Raw genomic sequence first — 22,262 nt, 5'->3', positions numbered from 1 at the left:
CATATTCTTCCAAGTGAAGTCATCAATGTCTACAGCTTCAGCTATTGCCCCTGTGTGCAGATGGTGCTTACTCTCCCTTGTGCCTTCCAGACCTGCATTCCAGCCACCTACCAAACCCCTTTCCTTGGATGCCAAGGTACCTCACATACTGATTCTAAACTCAGTGTGTCAGATTCTGTGTCGGGTGTTTATATGCATCATCTTATTTAAACATCACAATAGTCCTACAGCAGCTATGGCTGACCACATTTAAAAAAAAAAATTTTATTTTACTTCAACTTCCGGGATATATGCGCAGAATGTGCAGGTTTGTTACATAGGTATACCTGTGCCATGGTGGTTTGCTGCACCTATCAACCTGTCATCTAGGTTTTAAGTCAGGCATGCATTAGGTGTTTGTCCTAATGTAGTCATATTTTTTTTAATAGATGAAAAAAAATTTATCTGTCTGAAGTGGCACAATGTTAATTTGAAGAGTGAGGATTCAAATCCAGATCTGTTCAAGTAGAAATTACATACTTGGACTTTTCATTACAGCTTATTTATCTCTTTGTAGCTTTGCCACAGCCTCTAGTCACAAAGGGCCAACTATTCTATGCTGTTACTGTTTTAATTAAACTAGTCATTTCATTTTTAAGAGAAAACTTGGCTAACCCAAGAGGCTTCTATGCCTCTGATCTTACTCTGATCTTTCCATTCATCCTCCACATTGCAGCTAGGGGAACTGATTTTAAAGGAGAATCTGAAGCATGTCACCTATTGCCCCTCCCACAACCCCAATCCTAGCTTGCAATAATCTTTAGTTTTTAAGATGAAGCTTAAAGACTTAGAAGTCTTTTGTAATGTAGCTCCTGACTACTTTCTACTCTTATCTCTTGCCACTTTCTCATATGACCTGAATGCTGGCCATTTGCAGTTTTGTTGAATAGCATTTCTCTGGCGTGGTCACACACTGTTTCCTATGTACAATGGCCCATGCACTGTGCTAACCACTTTCCTATAGATTATATCATTTAAGCCTCACAGCAATCCTGTTCATAGATATGACTGTTCCTGTTTTAGAGATAAGGAAACTGAGACTCAGAGAGGTTCTACAACTTGCCCGCAGTCGTAAGACTGATAAGTGGACCGATATTCTCAATGCATGCAAATACCATATTTATGTCCAAAATGGTATGTCTCTGTTTTGCTGCCCTTATGCCATTTAGCAGCTTACACTGGAGTCTGGGAAACTGTAGCGCTATAGTGACTGACATGCAGTGATTTTTCGTGGTTTGTCATCTGTCCTCTTTGATGGGTCCAAAAACTTAATCACGTCAGACATGATTTACACATGTCAGAAAATTACTAAACAATCTTTGCTGGATGTTAAGTTCAGCAATCCTCTTTTTCATATTGAGAAATAATATATAGTTTGATTTTAGCCTAAATTCAAGATTTGTTTCATTTAGGTTTTCAAGTAATGGGTTGTGGGTCCAAAATTCCCAGACACGTTTGTACTATTCCAATGCCTTTCTTGCATAGTATTTCCAGTGGATGAAACGGTGCTGATTAAAGACTGGAGTCCTAGCATAGTGTCTTTCACGTAAGAACTCTGGGATAAAGGTCAAGGGTTTTATTCTGACTGATATTTCCTAAGACCAAAGGCAAATCATAAAGTCTCCTTGTGCTTTGAGAGAATGAGATACTATTCAAAAGAGCTCAGGATCCAAACCAAAAGAAAAATGCACATATACAAAAGTGAACAGAATAGTATTCTTAAGGCTGGAGATTGAAAGAAAAATGAAAAATTTGAAATATACTTCAGACCACTGTTACCATCATTGAAGTCTTCAATTTTCTAAGCCAACAGTGGAATGTCTGCTCTTTTTTATAAATGAACATTTGATTCAAAAGCAAAACTTAATGAATCTAATATAGTCTGATGTGGCTTGAACATCATGGTGTAGAAAAAAATGCAAAAATATTTCAGTTTTGGTGTACCTGTAATCAGACAATTGGCTATATGATAATGATGAGGTCTATTGCATGGTGTCTTTATAAACAATAAGAGTGGTTGGGAAGGTATTTCCATTCATTTTGCACAGTGGAAAACTGAGGGGTGCTTTTCTTACTGTACGTAACTACTAAGGGAAAAGGTTAGTATTGAAATTTAGGCCCTCGAGTTACTATTCTAGAAATCACTTTTCCCACTTCCACGCTATGCTTTTCTAAGTGGAAAATTATTTTATTGTTTTGAAATTTCTGGTTGACTAATAATGTGTTTCAACACAAATTCTAAGATCACTTCAATGATTTATCTGTTTTTCCAAAGATGTGCTTAATTTAATGTCACATTGTATATTTATTATAGTCAATATGTTTCCCTGTATTTCTAGAAAAAAACGCTCTTCAATATTTTATGTGTTTTATAAATATCATTTATGTTTTACTTGAATATCACATAGCAGCTCATTTAGTGTATTTTTAAATTTAATCACCTAGAGAAAGTAGCTATGTTTCCCCTTTATGTGTTAAGATAATTATTTCATTGTAATTCACAATGATCGACTTGATGTGAAAAGTTGACTGGTTGTTTAAGTGGAACAATTTTGACATTTAACAGCTACAGTACACTTTCTTTATCCCAGAATAACATGTCAGAGATTAATTTTAAAACAAATTTCCCTAATAATAGGAATAATGAATGAACAATTGAATTATCTGCATTTACTTTTTCACCCTTAAGAACAACTAGTGCAAAATTTAGACTATGCCACAACTGATGTAGTTTCAAAAGATTTATTCTTTGTCAATAAAGGCTCCAGTCCTACAGTATACTTGAAAATGTTATAAAAATAATAAAAGGTAAAAAGTTCAAAGTACTGATACATGCTACCTTGCGGGTGAATCTCAAAAACAGTATACTAAGAGAAAGATGCCAGTCATACAAGACCACATACTACAGCATTCCACTTTTGTTAAGTTTCAGAAAAGGCACATCTAAAGGGACTGAAAGAAACTCATTGCCAGAGGCTGGGCACAGGAATGGGGAGTAACTGTCAACGAGTCAAAGTTTCTTTTAGGATGATGGAAATGTTCTAAAATAAGATCATGATGATGGTTGCATGCCTCTGTAAATACACTAACAATCATCGAACTATACACTTAAAACAGGGGAATTTGATGGTATGTAAATTATATCTCAGTGAAGCTTTATAAAAATAGATGCAGGGCTACAAATAGCTTGAGTTAACTAAGACTGATTCTCAAAATAAAATAAAGTTTACATCATTTATGTATCAATACCGTGTATGTTATTCTCCCAGATTGAATGGAGATACACCATAGGAGGAAGACATGGCCCTGACTCTGAAATTTGCAACCAAACTAAAAATACATATCAGCAAGCAGAAAACAGTATCCCATACAATGAATACTTCAAGCGTTAAGTGAACATGGAGTAAAATGGAATTATTATTTTTCTTCATTATTCTTTCCTAGCCAGCCAATAGAATTTTCATCATCACTTGGTTGTCAACAGAGTTACTGCTCATTGCAAGCCCAGACTCGAAATTCTGCCAACATATTCTGTTTGAAATCCTATGAAAAAAAGGGGCGTGCATATAATTTTTTATTCTCAGCATATAGTACAGTATTGGACACATAGAACACACTCAATTTAAAACATTGTTAGTATAAATCAAGATGAATTCACAATCTCCAGTGAATCAAACAGGCATGTTCAGAAGCCACAATTAAATAAGGCAGAACACAGTGAGTACTTGGACAAAATTTTATCATAGCATTAAAAACAAAAACCCAAATTCATTCTGATGGTGCATGGGGATGCACAGAGGAAGTGATGTTTGAATTGGGCCTTGAAGGATGAGTAGAGTAAAAGGATTTGTAAAAGTTTTCAAAAATAGGATCTAATTCCTGTTGGTACCCTTGAGATCCAAATCTAGAAATGGCAGATTGAAATTCTTCATTTTATTTCAAATGTCAAAATGTTCTAGAAAGATACATAATAAATATCAAGGTTAACCTAAGATCTTAGTTGTTTTGTAATTTAATATGATTGAATTGTGGAAAGGAAAGAATGTTTAGTTAAAATATGAGAAGAGAATAAAGTGGCCATGTCTATTTTTTTATCTTCAGAAAAGTCTTCAGACCGTGGACAATGTACTCTTTGCCTATATTACGGAGAAAGGCGTTCCCTAGGTAAGTATCATCCTATCTTTCAAAACCTTAAAAATGTCAGAGGGGGCAGAGAAACAAATAACTTTTTCTTCTGACATTCACCTTTAGAGCATTGAATAGATGCTTATTAGAGAACTTTTAGAAAATACACTTTCTTCTAACTCAGTGAGATAATGAGCTCACCAGTAAAGATCTAGGCCTGCTCACACTAAGATATAAGTGGTTTGGAAGATTGAAAACTATTTCTGCATCATATAATTAACTCTAAAATTTTATAGGAACAAACGCCATGTCATACAATTTTTTAATATCTCTGTCCAAAATGTATAATTTGATTCTAATCATGAGGAAAGGCTAGGTGTGGTGGCTCATGCCTGTAACCTAGAGCAAAGGAGGCCAAAGTGGGTGAATTGCTTTAGGCCAGGAGTTGAGGGCTGCAGTGAGCTATGAGCTTACCACTGTACTCCAGCCTGGGCAACAGAGTGAGACCTTGTCTAAAAAAAATCATGAGGAAACATCAGTCAAACTTAAATTAAGGGACATTCCAAAATAATAATCAGCCTGTATTTCTTCTTTTTTTTTTTTCTGGTTATCTTCCCTTCTTTCCTCTTTTCCATAATTTTGTGTTTTTTTAATTATACTTTAAGTTCTAGGATACATGTGCACAATGTGCAGGTTTGTTACATCTGTATACATGTGCCGTGTTGGTGTGCTGCACCCATTAACTCGTCATTTACATTAGGTATATCTTCTAATGCTGTCCCTCCCCCAGCCATCCACCCCACGACAGGCCCCGATGTATGATGTTCTCCTTCCTGTGTCCAAGTGTTCTCATTGTTCAGTTCCCACCTATGAGTGAGAACATGCGGTATTTGGTTTTCTGTTCTTGCGATAGTTTGCTGAGAATGATGGTTTCCAGCTTCATCCATGTCCCTGAAAAGGGCATGAACTCACCCTTTTTTATGGCTGCATAGTATTCCATGGTGTATATGTGCCACATTTTCTTAATCCAGTCTATCATTGATGGGCACTTGGGGTGGTTCCAAGTCTTTGCTATTGTGAATAGTGCCACAGTAAACATACATGTGCATGTGTCTTTATAGCAGCATGATTTATAATCCTTTGGGTATATCCCCAGTAATGGGATGGCTGGGTCAAATGCTATTTCCAATTCTAGATCCTTGAGGAATCACCACACTGTCTTCCACAATAATCAGCCTGTATTTCTTCAAGAAATATTTCTTCAATGGCATGAATGACAAAGAAAAACTGTGAAATGGTTCCAGACTAACATGAACCTGGAGGACATTATGCTAAGTGAAATAGGCCAGGCACAGAAAGAAAAACACTGCATGATCTCACCTGTATGTGGAATGGACAAAGCTGAAATCGAAGCAGAGTAGAGTAGAATGGTGATAACTAAGGTCTGCAGTGGGGAGGGTAGGTAGAATGGGTAGATGTTTGTCAAAGGGTACATGATTTCAGTTAGACAGGACATCTAAGTTCTGGAGATCTATTGCATAGCATGGTGACTATATATATATATATATATATTTTTTTTTTTTTTGAGACGGAGTCTCGCTGTGTTGCCCAGGCTGGAGTGCAGTGGTGCGATCTCGGCTCACTGCAAGCTCCGCCTCCCGGGTTCATGCCATTCTCCTGCCTCAGCCTCCGAGTAGCTGGGACTACAGGCACCTGCCACCACGCCTGGCTAATTTTTTGTATTTTTAGTAGAGACGGGGTTTCACCGTGTTAGCCAGGATGGTCTCAATCTCCTGACCTCATGATCCGCCCGCCTCGGCCTCCCAAAGTGCTGGGATTACAGGCTTGAGCCACTGCGCCCGGCCAGCATGGTGACTATATTTAATAACTCACTGTATACTTTAATATTGCTAAAATGTTCTCACCACAAAAAGTGATAAGGATATAGGTGATAGATATGTTAATTAGCTTGATTTAATCATTTAAAGATGTATAATGTGTCAAAACATAATTATGTACATGATAAATACATACAATTTTTATTTGTCCATTATACTCTAATAAAGTTGGACAGGTGGTGGGAGGAAGAAGCAGACTAAAGAGAGAAAAAATAAATAAAAAAAATGAATGATCCTGGCCTGGATCCCAGACCAGAAAATAAGATTGGTATAAAGGACAATTGGTGGTGGCCTCTCCCAGCCCTGTCTAGTGGAACGAAGCCTGTGGAAACCTCTTAGAGACAAGTCCTCTCTCCAGCCCTGGTCCTCACCTCAACTCCTCCTCCAAGGGAGTGGCGGGAAGGATAATTTGTAAAATGTAAATAAAGTCTGTAGATTAGAAAATAGTATGCATCAATGTTAAACTTCCCAATTCTGATATGGTTTCCTAAGATAATTCCTTAGTTTTAGAAGGTATTTAGAGTTTAAAGGGCATGATGTTTATAACTTACTCTCAAATGGTTTGCAAATGGCATAATAATATGTATATAAGCAAACAAACACATACAGAGAATGAGAAAAGAAATATGTTAAAATGTTAACAATCGATGAATCCAGGTGAAGGGTATGGGAATTATTTGCACTATTACAACTTTTTGGTAAACCTGAGATTAAAACAAAATATAAAAAGAAATTTATAGGTCTGCCTTAGGAGCTCTTCCAAGAAAACATACCATTTACTCAACCTTGAAGACTTAGTGATCCTTTGCCACCAATTTTATTTTTCCACTTCAACTCTTAGAAACAGAATCCAACTCAGAAAGTAAGCAGATTTTCAATAAAACAAGTAATAACAAATAGCTTTTGATTCACTAAAAAAGGGAGTCAGATTGATTTGCATACTTTTATTTTTTAGTAGTGATCACCAGGCTTATATTCCTGATATCAAAGGTTCTTAAAAAGTCATAGAATGGGCATTCATTTCTTTTTTTGGGAGAACAAATAAGACTCAAGCATAGAATGATCACTTCAAAGGAAATTTAAGAATGAGCATGTCGTGTGTAACCAGGAAAAGATAACAAGAAAGAAATTCCCTATGTCTTGTCATAAATATTAAGTGGGATGAACCCATTGCAGATACCCGTTTCCCTGGAAACCCATTCAATTGAAATTGCTGCAAAAATTAACATGTATTATTTTTCCCTTAAAGGGCAGTAACTTCTTTTACTTACACAGTTTTGACCTTTAGTTTTATATCTTAGTCTTATTATAAGAAGTTGTTTCCAGAACTAGGCAAACAAAGAGCTGAATATGTATCTTTTCATTAGTCCTGAGGCTTAACCAAAATAGTATGGCCTTTATAGCTGTACTGGATGTCTGAGGCAACTACGGGTGGTTGGGGTACAATCTGCCAGTCATAGAATATTGCAATCTAGACTAATAAACCATCAACCCACACATGATATTCTTACTCAAATGCCAAGTGACTTTATCATATAGACAATTGCGTTAAACAGTCACATATGCAGCACAGCTCAGTATTTTAAGAGGCAGTGCAGTTTAATAAAGCCAAGTCCCTTTTATAAGCCCATACTGACAAATGTCATGCGGATAGAGGTTCACAATATACAATAATCCTATGTCAGGTCAGTGCCATGGAGAACAGCTCTAGACCATGGAGGGTTTCTGACTCTAATCTTACTTGAAAAGCTCAGCTGGTTCTGAATTTCTGGGACCCTGGCAGTGTGGATAGAGGCTCATATTTGTTCCAGTTCAATCAAGAAGGCTGAACTGGCCAAGACCTGAAAGACCAATCTGTAAATACAGCTCAAATAACTGCAGAGAGAAACCAGCCCTGTGCCAGGTCATAAGCACAGGTGATATGATTCCCCCATGTATGTGCCTCCTAGTCTGCAATGCCACTATCAGAGGCTACCTTTGGCATGAGGTTGCAGCATCTCCGGGGGTACTCAAAACTCAAAGCCTCCCTGCCCTGGAGAGGTAAGGATGTAAGTCAGTACTGGTCACCAACAGTACTTCAGGGGAGTAAGATTTTTTATGGAAAATGAGAATTTTTCAGAAACTGAAGAGGAAGAAGCCTAGACTTAGTAGAGAACTGAAAGTGGGTTTGGATAGCCCGAAGACTCCTATGTGCCTGGGAAAAAGATGTCCTCAAGGGAAGTAAGGACACTGAAAGAGATGGTTTAAGGCAACTGATTTCCCAACTTACCCTGGGACTGATATTATGTTTTCATGATGATCATAGCTTGTTTTAGGGGGCTGGTAATGATTTAATATATTTTTCCTTGCCTTCCCCACAAGGGGAAATACGATGATCATATTGGAGGACCACTTTAAAAATGGAGTGCAGATTCATCTCTTTGATTTCTTTGTGGTCAGTTAATCTCTGACTACGTTCTTTGTTGGAGAGAATTATTGATTTAGCCAAGGTTAAATAGCTGGTAAGTGTCAAAGCCAAGAACCAGTGGTCATCTGTTCTAAACATTCTCCTATGTGTTTACCAGGTGCTGGGCAACATCCCTAAGATACCATGCAGCAGGCCAGCTGTGTAAGGTGAAGCCTTTGGGGATCTCTTGATAGCCTATGATCATTACGCCATCTACACATTTGTCTAGATTTGGCTGGAAACTCTTTGTAGTTTAAACCTATGCTCAGGGTCAGTCCTTGACAAACAATGAGATAAGTGACGTTTGTCTTTAGAGCCTTGACAATGAAGTGAGTGCTGCTCACAACCTGACAAGCTGCATAGTGTTACTTGTTACTTGGCAGTCCTGTTCCTTATTATTATTCTTTTCTTTCTCTCTTATCCCTTGCTATCCTTACCCTGTTCATGGCCTCCTTCTAGTTCCACTCTTTCCATTGTCTTTATTGGACCCTGGCAGAAGTAAAAGGAATCTTATCCAATTCATCCATTTGGAGAAGGTAATGACTTGATAAGATATTCAGCCAGTAAGTCTGCGTTTTGAAAGACAACAATAGGAGGGCAACGATAGAATTATAAGCATTCAGGGCAACTTGTAGGAGATGTCCTGGGGAAGGGAAAGACTTTGAATCCCAGCGATCACCTACGATGTCTTTGTAAGGCTGACCCTCCCAACAATACCTTTCCAACTTCAATGCTAGGTACATCAGCCATCCACTTGTATCTGATTTTGTCTGAAAACTACCTGTTGGAAGAGTCACGGGATTTGGCTATTGCATCTGTTCTGTCTGCGTCCATAATATTCCTGGCTTTAGAAACTTCAATCCTGTCAGTCACAATTTAGTGGTTATTCTTACATGGGCATTCTACATTCCTAATGTCCAACGTGGTTCTCATAGTCTTTTCTGGCTCACTGTAAGAAAAATAACTCCCATGTATTGAGCACTCACTGTGTCCTATGAGATCATTTAAGAGCTTGTTTCTTTCCACAATTCTATGAGGGAGGGTCCACATTTTACAGATGAGAAAACCGAGGCTCAAACAAACTAAGCGACTTGCCCAAGTTTCAATGGCTGGTAAGTGGCAGCACCAGAATATGACCTCGGACTGTATAAGTAGATACATGCTGACCCCTACTGCTCCCATCATGGCAGGTCTGACCGCCCTGCAAATCTTTACCTGACAGTAGAGCAGTATTTCCTCCACAGTTTCAAATTCTTTCCTTTAGGTCTGAAATGTTCTTACCCTTTAGAGTCACAGGGGATTATAACAGTCGAGAGCTCTGACCCTGGGGCCAGATTGCCTGAGTTAGAATTCCAGTTCAGCTACTGTGTTTTCCCCTTGATTTCTTATTTAAAGTTTTAAATTTTAAAAGAGTCTGAAAAAAAATACTTTAGTTGTTGCTATGGACTTTTTTTTTCAACTGTTTATGCCTCTACTAGAGCTGTGCACATGATGTTTTGTTTTGCTTCTCTTCATTTATATAGTTCAATGTATTTTAAGGTCAGAAAGGGTGGCAAAAACTGGAGGAGGTGGGCACAAGGCTAAGAGGTGTGTTTATATTCTAAGAAGAGTTATCCTTGTTTAGTCTCTCCTAAGTGCCAGGCACTATGTTGGGTGCTTTATACATATTATCTTTCATCTTTTTTTCTTTTCTTTTTTTTTGAGGCAGAGTCTTGCTCTGTTACCCAGGCTGGAGTGCTATGGCGCTATCTCGGCTCACTGCAACCTCTGCCTCCTGGGTTCAAGCGCTCCTCCTGCCTCAGTCTCCTGAGTAGCTGGGATTACAGGCACATGCCACCATCCCCAGCTAATTTTGTTTTGTATTTTTAATAGAGACAGGGTTTCATCATGTTGGCCAGGCTGGTCTTGAACTCCTGACCTCAAGTGATCTACCTGCCTCGGCTTCCCAAAGTGTTGGGATTACAGGTGTGAGCCACCACACCTGGCCTTTTTTTTTTTTAATTTAAAAAAATTAAATCCTTCATTGAAATATCTTCCATCTTTACAACAAATCTGAAAGCTCGATATTATTCCCCTGTTTAAAACCAAGTGGATTGAGGGTTACAGAGGTTAAAAAATTTTCCCTGAGCTGATGATTTAAAGAGTAAGAAATCAACTTAAGCCTAACTGTGAGGCATATGATCGTAACATTAAACAAATTATGCACATCATTATTCATTAATATATTCATTAATACTTATTAAAACATTCTTGTAAAGATTTTTGAATGCAGTTGCATATGGAGTTAATCCTTCTTATTCCACCCTTTTCTTTTTTAAGGTATCTACTGAAACAAGTTTGATGTATATCTGGGAACTTTTTTCTGTGCACATTTGTAAACACACAATTATATAGACTTTCAATGCTATAAGTGGGATTACACTATTCTTTTTTTTTTTTTTTACTTTCATGAGAGTTTTATTTAAATATTGAGTATAATACTGCAATTTTCTTCTTAAACATTGCTTTGCCCTTTACTATATCAGTATACGCTAATGTCATTCATTCCTTTTTTCTATGTATACTATTTTACCATAGAGTACATTACACATTTTATTTATCTGTTAGTCTGTTGATGGACATACAAAATTGTTTTTAATTTCTTCCTATCACAAAATGAGCTAAAATGGAAATGCATACCTATGTGTTTGTATATGTGTGTGTGTGTGTATACATATAATACATATGAGGATTACACTATTCTTTTTTTAAATTTTTTTATTATACTTTAAGTTCTAGGGTACATGTGCATAACGTGCAGGTTTGTTACATATGTATACTTGTGCCATGTTGGTGTGCTGCACCCATCAACTCGTCAACACCCATCAATTCATCATTTATATCATGTATAACTCCCAACATAATCCCTCCCCCCTCCCCCCTCCCCATGATAGGCCCCAGTGTGTGATGTTCCCCTTCCTGAGTCCAAGTGATCTCATTGTTCAGTTCCCACCTATGAGTGAGAACATGCGGTGTTTGGTTTTCTGTTCTTGTGATAGTTTGCTAAGAATGATGGTTTCTAGCTGCATCCATGTCCCTACAAAGGACACAAACTCATCCTTTTTTATGGCTGTATAGTATTCCATGGTGTATATGTGCCACATTTTCTTAATCCAGTCTGTCACAGATGGACATTTGGGTTGATTCCAAGTCTTTGCTATTGTGAATAGTGCCGCAATAAACATATGTGTGCATGTGTCTTTGTAGTAGAATAATTTATAATCCTTTGGGTATATACCCAGTAGTGGGATGGCTGGGTCATATGGTACATCTAGTTCTAGATCCTTGAGGAATTGCCATACTGTTTTCCATAATGGTTGAACTAGTTTACAATCCCACCAACAGTGTAAAAGTGTTCCTATTTCTCCACATCCTCTCCAACGCCTGTTGTTTCCTGACTTTTTAATGATTGCCGTTCTAACTGGTGTGAGATGGTTATCTCATTGTGGTTTTGATTTGCATTTCTCTGATGGCGAGGGATTACACTATTCTTAATGCATGCTTACTTTCATTAAGCATTCCTAAAATCATTTCTTTTAAAAAAGTCTGTTTTTAATTTTTCTAGTGAATGCTTTGGATATACCACAATTTCTTGGAACATTCCCCAGTGGACAGACATTTATATTGCTTCCAGTTTATCAGTAACAAAAACAAAGATGCAAAGAACACTTTTGAACAGACTTGTGCCCTGTGTGAGTATTTCCCTGGGACAGAGTATGATGAGAGGTGTGGTTGGGTACATCTGCATCTTTTGGCATGACAGACACTGTTCAGTTGGCCTTGGAAAATGTGGGGTGGTCTATCCCCTGCTCCATGTTGCATCTCTGAAAACTGAAGTTAGATGAACCAGGGCCTTGGATTTCTGATATCTACCTCCCTTTGACATTGCTGTTTCCAGTTTTTTGTTTTTAATTCCCTCCCATCTCGCAGGTAGCTTTTTTCCCCTTGATCTTCTATTTCTGTCTGCCCCAGTATACTTATGGGGTACTCGTCCCTGCCTTTGAAGTATCAAATCACACAGCTATCTGACGTATGCCAAAAGTGGGGAGAGAGCCATTGTTCTCATGTTGATTGCTGAGGTTCCCAGAGTGCCCTTGAGGTATATGAATCACTGGCACTCTCAGTTGGGACTGCAGATCCTGATGTATGATGAGTGGGGCAGAGTGGGGAGCAGAGATGGATGGAGCAGATGATAGTACTGGCGGAAGGGCGCAAGTTTTTCAATCCTCCACCTTCTAAAATACTTATTCACCTGGAGATGTCCTTGTATTTTACTGAAGGACAAAGATAGCAATCATCTGCTGAAAATGTGAATGTCTAACGTGAAGGATTATAATGCACACAATGACTTGCATTTATGTCTCCAACTTTTGAGACCCTTTGTTATTTTGGTAAATGAGAATGGTATATCACTTGAAATTGTCATCACTGATTTGATTCATTTTTTTTCTTTATGAAGAGCACGAGTTAATAGTTTTCCCCTTTGCTGACATAAGATATTGTTTAAAAAATTACTTTAACTTGTCTAAATCTTGAGGACTGGTTTCATAAATTATGATACATCTATAAGCAAGAACAATCTATAGCCAATGAAAGTCAGGACTCAGAATATTTAATGACATGGGAAAATGTTCATGATATATTGTTAGGCATTAAAAACTGGTTAAAATGGTATGCCTAGTCTGATCCCAGGTTTATAAAAAATACACATGCACAGAAAAAAGACTGAAATATAATAACAATGTACAGTGCCTACCCTTGGGGGATAGAACTTCAACTGATTTTAAACCATTTGCAATTTAAAAAATTTGTAGACATTTTTTTTTTCTACCATGAACATATAGGCTTTTATAATGGGAGGAAGTAACTTGTTCTTAAAATTATTTTAACTCATTCCCTCTTGCCTTCCTGGGTATTCCAGAATCAGTTTTAAAAATATTAAGCACAGAGACATTTCCATGAGATCACTGATTGCTGCTCTCCTTTTTTCTGAGTCCACCAGGGAGGTGGGTGAGTCCCTGCCTTGTTTCTCCCCTTGGGTTTCATTGTTTTAGGAAGGTTCGTGATTGACATAAAAGTATAGAGGCCTGATTGCCTGGGTTCAGCAGAGCTGGTTAGGTCCAGCTCCAGGGATCCACGCATCTGTCTAGAGCCCATCCTGTGGGAGGTGGGACCCTGTGGTTCCCAGTGAGAAATACAGTAGGGCATGAGAGGGTAGAGGGGAGAAGCCTTGTAAGAATTCAGGGGAGGATCAGGGCCCCAGTCAAACAGTGTGGGGTTCTCAGAAGGGCTCAAGTCCCAGGGTGATCTGTTATTAGGCAGTGACTAAGCAGACCTTCCAGTTGGCAATTGAGATAAGCCAAGCCCTAAGAAAGGGCCAACCAAGAATGGAGGGACTCAAGTGGCTCCCCACGTGCAGTCAAGGAAGGGGAAAAAAAATGCAGATTTCCTAAGTGCCCACCAGGTGGCAGACCCTTTCCTGTGCTACGAGTTTAAGAGTATTCTCAAGCACGTCATGATACCCAGGTATTAAGAACCTGCACTGGGTTGGCAAGAACATAGAAGGCTGGGCCCCTCTCTAGAGATTCAGTAATCTGGGTGGGGCCTGAGATTCTTATTTCTACAAAGCTCCAGGTTCTCCTAGTGCCACTGGTTGGTACTACCACACTTTCAGTAGCACTGGATATATCACCTCAGACTGGGAAGGGAGGAGGAGGACAAGGAGTAGGATGTGGTCCTTGTGGCTGAGCAATCAGTTCAAATTGTGATTAAAGTGCCAAGGAAGTGTGGCATGGAACGAGCGGGTGTGGGTGGGTGGGGTGAGTTGCAGAAGGGAATGGGTCACTTGCTCCTGGTTAAAATAGCCTCTGATACTCCAGCAGATTCAACTTGTGGGCTCTGCAACAGAATGTAAGGGGCCCAGAGCTCTCATTCTAATTAAATGTGTTATCAATTAATTCACTTAGGATGCCTATAGCAGACAGAAGCATAGGTATATGCAGGTTAAAATAAAAGCAGTAAGGCCGGGCACAGTGGCTCAAGCCTGTAATCCCACCACTTTGGGAGGCCAAGGTGGGTGGATCAGCTGAGGTCAGGAGTTTGAGACCTGGCTGGCCAACATGGCGAAATCCTGTCTCTACTAAAAATACCAAAATTAGCTGGGCATGGTGGTGCATGCTTGTAATCTCAGCTACTCAAGAGGCTAAGGCAGGAGAATTGCTTGAACCTGGGAGGTAGAGGTTGCAGTGAGCCAAGATTGCGCCACTGCACTCCATCCTGGGCAACAGAGCAAGACTCCGTCTCAAAAAAAAAAAAAAAAACAAAAAACCAGTATTCAGAACAAAATGACAAACAAAATCTTAGATAGCTACCAAAAACCCCTAAAGAAACAATATTTAAGAGTACTACAAACATAAATCAGTGATTCCCAAACTATTTGAAGTGAAAGCCTATTTTAAAAATCTGGTCCATTGTGGAGCAATACATGGTTCTACTGCACAAGACTTTTACATAGTTCAAGCCACACGTGACTGACCAGGCAAGTTTGACAACATCCAACTAACTGTCTATATCCTGTTCAATGAGACAAATTCACTGATCATGCATGTGGATGCCAGTGGCAACGTCAAACTGCTATAAAAGTTCCTAAAACTTAGTTTCTGTTACTCTCAGTTTCTGTATTTGCATCAATAGAAATGGTAATAACCACTTCGCAGAAGGGTCCCAGTCCCCAAACCACGCTTAGAAGTGCACTGCTCTAGCCTGGCTAGATGACTGATCCGGCAGATGGGCTCACTGTATAGCTTAAAGGAGTCAATGTGTTCTTTGGATCCTGTTGTGCAGAATTAACTTTTGTATCCTCAGGACTATTTTGTTCGTATCATTTCTACATGGGGTCCTTGGAACAGGGTTAGTTGGATGTTCTTTTGGCCCTGCTGCCATTTTCTTATGCTTGGACATCAAGGACAATATCCTGTATACAGGCACTCAATAAACACCGATGAGTGAATGCATGGATTACTAGCCCAAGACTGAGATGTCAAGCATTCTTGTGGGATAGACAGCCATCTAGGAAATAAATGCCCAACATGGATGAACATCAAAATAGAACTCTCTTCATAGTAACTATATAGAGCTGACAAGCAGAGCAGATGGAGAACCAACTCTATAAGGAAAGACTGTATAATCTTGTTGCTGTCCTGGACTCACTGCTGCCTCACTCAATACATGTGCCCATTTCGAATGAATGATATTTAGTTTATAAGTTTCTTGGACCATGATAACATAGGTTTCCTGGTGGCATTTTCATGCTGAACCAAGGCATTGCCTCATGACTATGTCAAGGTGAACCCTGGTGGTTACTCTGGAAAACATGGGAGACTTATTTTAGTTGTTTTCCTGTTAATATTAGAATCTTGAGGAAGGACTTTCATAATTTAATTATATTTTCTTATTACATCTCTGACTTTCAGTGAAAAAGCGTTGAATGAATGCAAAATGAATTATCCACTCTAACCTCCCTGAAACCTCATGCCCCACCCCACATCCATCTGAAATTCTCCTCTTGCTTCATTCCTTACCAGGCTCACAGCGTAATTCAAGGTATTTCTATGACTTAATGATGCATAGCTAATAATAATGACCACAACAAGAATGACAGCTGCTATTCAGAGAGCACTATAAGTCAGGCACTTTGCTAAATGCTTAAATACATCATCTTATTTAATTGTATTAACAATCTTATAAGTTTGGTCAAGGACAGAAAGTAGAAAGGCTACGATTGTAGCTCAAATAGATCAGTCTCAAATATTTGGGGTCTTAACCACTCTACTAAGCATCTTGTATCCAAACAGAGACTGTTTCCTTTTGCTTTTAAGATGGCCAACAAACTGCAATGTGTGGTGTTGGAAACTAGATATGTAAGGCCAAGGTTTATTTTAAATGATAGAGACATAGATGGACTCTATGAATAAATAAGTGAATGAATATGGATATCAATTGTGAGTGAATTAAATTGGGTTTATGACATTATTAGATCACAAGGATGCTAGAGTTATCTGTTGGCATTTCACTGTAAACTGACATGGTTTTAGTGCCAGCCCATATAATTTGGAGATACAATCTGGTCACATATGCTAAGACTAAATCTCAACTGTATTGCAAACAAATGTATTTTGTGCATGCACACACGTGCACGCGTGCGCGCACACACACACATCCTACATCCTGACTCCTTTGAAAAACTTTATTTTGCTTTTTTTCTAAATAGCCCTTTCAATTTCTCAGATCTCCTCGATTATATATATGAGTCCAAATACAAACCTTCCCAAAGGGACATGTATAGTTTTGACTGCCCTCAAATCAGAGCTCATAACACTATTTCACTATTACTTTTGATTAACTCTATTTCCAACTGAAACACTCAATTTCCCAGGTAAACTGGTAGTTCCTAGGAGCTTTCAAAGTATATTCAGAAAACCTAAAAGACCAGTTCTTTTGTATGAAGGATAAATATAATCATGTGTATATGTTCAAAGTAGAACAGCTGTGTAAGTCCTTCAGGGCTTGTAAATGGGAGTCTTTGTAAACTTTCATTATTATATGTTGGTATACGATTACGAGATTTTCAAAACACAATTTTAAACTTTGCCATGAGTCACAATCCATAAAGAAAAACTAAATAGACCCTCCCTTAAAAAAAAAAAAAAAAAAGGCCCACTAAGCTGAAAAAGAATGGGAAATTAAATGAACTTAGGCATTTAAAGATACAAATTGATCTCTTGGACATTGAAAGACACAAACTGATTTAAGAAGCAAAGATTTTGGGGAGCCCTAAGACAATAAAGCGATCAGGACGAAGACATCTGTCAGGGCGGAGGCGACCTGAGGTAAAGAACAGTTAAATCTAATGCAATCAGGAACTTAGGCCAGTTTAATGTTTTTTTTTTGCCTTATGAGGTGACAACCTCCTAACACCATAATCTCTCCTTTCAGGATGATGACACAAGGATTTAATGAGTAGAAGACAACAACTTAAAACCTCTCATTTGAGCATGACTTGTCTAGGTTAAAGGTGGGCATTGAGATCCCATTAGCTATTGGCACAATTGCGAAAATAAATGTACATATGCACAGACACACTTTAAAGCAAGACGTCATAAAAATACAGCGATGCCTGTTTCTACTCAGACCCAAAAATGGAATTAAAGCCAAAACTTACCCCTCTACTAATTAGAGAAGTAAAAATGTCTTCACCCCAAGCGTCCCAGCACAACATGAATCCAAAACAAGCTGCTTTCTTTGGATTCCACTTATTTATTTACTTTTAAAAGAATATTTGAAGAAAATGACGCCCAGTAAAAGAACAGTTGGAGAAAACATGGGACACCATACATTGGAAGAGAAATGTAGACGGAGTACACAGTTACAACAGAGTTTTTTTTTTTTTTTCTTGTTGAAACACATGATAATGGGCTAATAAAAATCTGGTTACCTTTACATTTCTTCTCCTCCGTTTGGAAGGTCTGGGCACTCGAAACACTCTGGTCGTTCACATCATCATGGTCCAGATGGAATATTGAGCTAGTCCAAGTGGCCTGGATGAGATGTGGCGACGACTGTTCATTTTTCAATGTGCTACGCCTCTCTGAATGGCTCTTCCTATGTAGACAGGCTTCAGACATTCCTACTAGCTTCCAGTCGTGTTCTCGGTCTGGACAGTGCTTCGGTTTGTCCCAGGCTGTAAGGCCATTTTCTAAAGGGTTGAAAAACACGAGATGACGAGCTGTTGGCATTGTCAAGATTTTGCTGAGATGCAGAGTTTTGGAAGGCAAGTTGTTTCTCAATTCTTTTGGGCTTACAGTATTCACATGCCACTTGACGGTAGTGATAAGATGCAGAATTTGTCAGCCTTGGGCATTTAGCCACTGCAGTTGGATTGCCTGTCGGAGTAATCAACACATTCCCCCTTATTTTAAATGCCTAGAAAGACATTAGTTCTTGCATGGCAAGGCTGTACTTTCGCCAGTCCCACTTCCACAGCAATGGCCCAGGAGCAAGTTTACACACCAATTTATGTTACTGCTTAGATGACCATTTGAGGTCTTGAGGGTCAGGGCTGGCCGTGAACACTTTTCAGATCCTTAGGACATAAAACACCCAGGATTCAGCCTTGTTTGACTTGGGTTTTATCACAAGCTGACCTGAGGGACACCCTGTTACTTAAGTGGGACGTGCTCACGTGGCCACACCGAGAGTGGCAACTCTGTTTTTACCACCTTCTACCTCTGATGGCCTACAAAAAGAAAAAAAAAAAAAAAAAAAAGAAGGGGATCTTACAAATAGAAGTTTTGTAAAGGGCTTCAATATAGTCCCAAGTTGGCAATAAGAACCGATGAAGGAAAGCAGATAGTGCTTTAGCTGTGGGACAAATTAAGAGCCCTAATGATAGAATGATGAACTTAAAATCTTTGGTTGGAGTGCAGCTGGTTAATTATTTATGTATATTATATATTTTTTTCTATTCAATTTATAGGGACTTGAGGGTCTGGCCTATAGGAAATGGGAAAAAATGTAATGATATGATGAAAAATTTCTGACACTAACCTTCCCTGGTGACAAATTTTACTTCCTTAAATATCTTTACTGTACATGGATATAGAGAGCAAAAATGAGCAAGCTAATATATATATATATACACACACACACACACACACACACACACATATTTGTATGCATGTTGTACACATTAAAAAAACATAATCCATCTGGTCATCCATATTTTCAGAAATTCTTAAGTTACTGTTTGTCAAAATTAGAAAAAATACAATATAAATATGTGAGTCCTGCTTTTCAGAGTTTCTATGGTCTCTTTAAAGTGATCATAATTCACAAATTTATATGTGAATTTTTTTAACACTGAAATTACCAGAAGACCATGGATACCCATATCTCTGGGGCTTACAGAGACATGTCTATCCTGACCTGTGCATAGCACAGTGAATTTTAAGCTGACTTTCAAATATTTAAAGTGAATTTTAAATTATTTAACATGAGGGTTAAAAAATGCTTTAGGTTTTCATAAGCACCCTCTCGAAAGCTACCAGATGTCTTCAGCTAATGTTGGTTAGGATGGTTTCTCTAAAAGTGTAAATTACTCAGTCACTTTGGAAAGTTGCATTTACCCTTCTGGGTTTTCATGTTACTATGAGAAAATTCCAGTGCCCATGCACACTGTATTTCTACTCCAGGAGAAAACCATAAACAATAGTAACAAAGTAATAATCAACACACGATTCCTTTGTCATAGTAAATGGAAATGCTGTGGCTTGAAATAGCTTAATTCGGCCAATAAGCAGTAAGTCTCCTTTTAAAAATTGTATACTGTGCTAATTTTTGGGTGTAACATTTGATCTTATTCAGAGAAGAGCTCTGAAAATTCATTCTATGCAAAGGGCTGTGCTAAGCATTATATTGGGTACATTATATAAACATAGATTCTTCCTTTTCAGAGTTTACATGGCATTATTCATTGCATGGTAAATCAAAAAGGTGTGGACTTCTACCACTTTCAACTGTGCTAGTTACTGGTGCAATTACAGGCACTTATTCTCACTATCCATTAAAAGGCAACAACAGATTGAGATCTTGAAAGATTATATTGCATTTCAAGCTAAACATATCCATGTGTAACTCATTCAACTACCATTATACATAAGGGCTTGAGGTTTTCATGAGCTAAATATAAAGTTACTGAGGGCAGGGGTTAATTCTGGGCCTAACGAGATTGATATTATTTCCACAGACATGAAAAGTCTTCTCACCATGCATGTTTTTATGGTGTCTGCTTGATTTTCAATGACTCTAAATCCTCAGCAAATTGCATCTCGCAAAACTTAATTTAAATAATGTTAAAGTTCTCAAACTATTTTGAAAAGGCTTTAAGATTTAATCTTTCCACAGAAATTCCTAAAATTTGGTATTAATTCCCTTGACCCCACAGAAATTAAGAAATACAGCCAAACTGGGTAGTCATTACTCCCTAGGGAAACAAGGCTTGGCTGAGAGATGCTGAAAGGGGCTCCGCTCCAAGAGGACATTTTCCCTTAAAGCACAGCCTATTAAAGCTTGCTTAGCATGTCCCTTGGGTCAGCAAGAAGGGGGTTTCTTCTAAGCAAGGAAGGCTACACTTGGGGTGAGGCAAGGGATAGGATTGCTTTCCATTTTCCAAAGAAAAGCAGCCGAGATGGTTTGGGAAAAGGGCTTCATTCATGGGAGGCATTTACAAGCTCATAATTACTGTCTTTAATTACATTCGCAATAATGATATTCAGTTGCTTAATTGGCAGGTTTATTGGTTGGGGCACTGCTGGGAAACCTGGAGACTGAGAAGTCCCGATTGGGGCATGAGAAAGCTCAAAAGGAATTTATTTAAGGAGGATTCTTGATTTTATCCTTGCAAGAACAGGGGGGCAACATGTAATTCCTATTCCATTCCCAAGGAGGGATGAGACACCCATGACACTGAGGTCCTGAAATTCTACCTACTGGATATACTGTTGTTGGTGAGACCTACAAGTTACCTCCACATACTTGCGGTTGGCAATGATGGTCTTTAGTAATTTCCTATGTCTAATGCCCATGTCCTTTTGTTCCTTCAAAACTCACACAAATGGGATATTTCTTTTTAGGGAGATTAACATCCCCAAAGGTTAAGTCAGTGATTCTCAAACTTTGATGTGTATCAGAATCACCTGAGGTGCTACTAAACAACACTGAAGACCAGACTTTTTGAAGTTGGATAGGGTGTGGCATGCATAGAGCTATCAAGTTCTCCAGGTGATTGCAATACCCAACAGAGTTTGAGATCCACAGGGTTAAGATAAATTTAAGGTAAGAAAATAAATTAGTGACAGGTTTTGAGTAAGTCTGTGGTTTCCTCAGACTCCAATGTTTTACACAACCTCAGAGTAAATTTTCGTTATCATTCAAAAATTCATCCATTGTTTTGAGGTCTACTGAGTGAAGCCTTAAAAGTCAGGTGTTAATTAGATATTATCTCGTAGATTGCAGGTATGGATGTAAATAAGTATTTACTCAAAAAGCCTGTTGTCACTATGGAAAACAGTGTGGAGATTCCTTAATTAACTAAAAGTAGGTCTACCGTTTGATCCATCAATCCCACTAGTAGGTATCTACCCAGAGAAAAAGAAGTCATTATATGAAAAAGACATTTGCACACACATGTTTATAACAGCACAAATTGCAATTGCAAAAATACGGAGCCCAAAAAATGCCCATCAATCAACTCATGGATAAAGAGAATGTGATACATACACACACACACACACACACACACACACACACACACATATATATATGGAATACTACTCAGACATAAAAAAGAATGAAATAATGACATTCATAGCAACCTGGATGGAAGTGGAGACTATTATTCTAAGTGAAGTAACTCAGGAATGGAAAACCAAACATCATATGTGTTCACTCACATGTGGGTGCTAAGCTATGAGGATGCAAAGGCATAAGAATGATACATTGGACTTTGGGGACTTCAGAAAGGGTCAGGGTGGTGAGAGATAAAAGACTACACATTGGGTACAGTGTACACTGCTTGGGCGATGGGTGCACCAAAATCTCAGAAATCACCACTGAAGAACTTATTTGTGAAACCAAACACCACATGTTCCCAAAAAACC

General features: G+C 38.4%; 1 protein-coding gene and 1 long non-coding RNA gene across 8 annotated transcripts in view; one reads left to right on the top strand and one right to left on the bottom strand.

Moving 5' to 3' along the window:
• Positions 1–22,262, bottom strand: part of THRB (thyroid hormone receptor beta) — a 389,921-nt gene that overhangs the window by 62,627 nt on the left and 305,032 nt on the right. For 6 of the 7 annotated variants that reach the window (XM_030933219.1, XM_030933217.1, XM_030933227.1 and 3 more), the window contains one exon: positions 18,041–18,301. In XM_030933219.1, coding sequence (XP_030789079.1) covers positions 18,041–18,301 — 261 coding nt within the window. Of the gene's footprint in view, positions 1–18,040; positions 18,302–18,407; positions 18,489–22,262 lie in introns of all 7 variants that reach the window. The other variant, XM_030933237.1, reaches the window with a different exon arrangement.
• On the top strand, positions 14–18,120 carry LOC104657504. Its single transcript, XR_747289.2, has 3 exons — positions 14–136; positions 4,141–4,203; positions 17,542–18,120. It is a non-coding gene; the product is annotated as an uncharacterized LOC104657504 (long non-coding RNA).

The sequence above is a fragment of the Rhinopithecus roxellana genome, chromosome 1 (genome assembly GCF_007565055.1).
Source record: "Rhinopithecus roxellana isolate Shanxi Qingling chromosome 1, ASM756505v1, whole genome shotgun sequence".
NCBI classification, from domain to species: Eukaryota; Metazoa; Chordata; class Mammalia; order Primates; family Cercopithecidae; genus Rhinopithecus; species Rhinopithecus roxellana.
The sequence above is the reverse complement of the archived record's forward strand: the minus strand, read 5'-3'. Positions and strand labels throughout refer to the sequence as shown.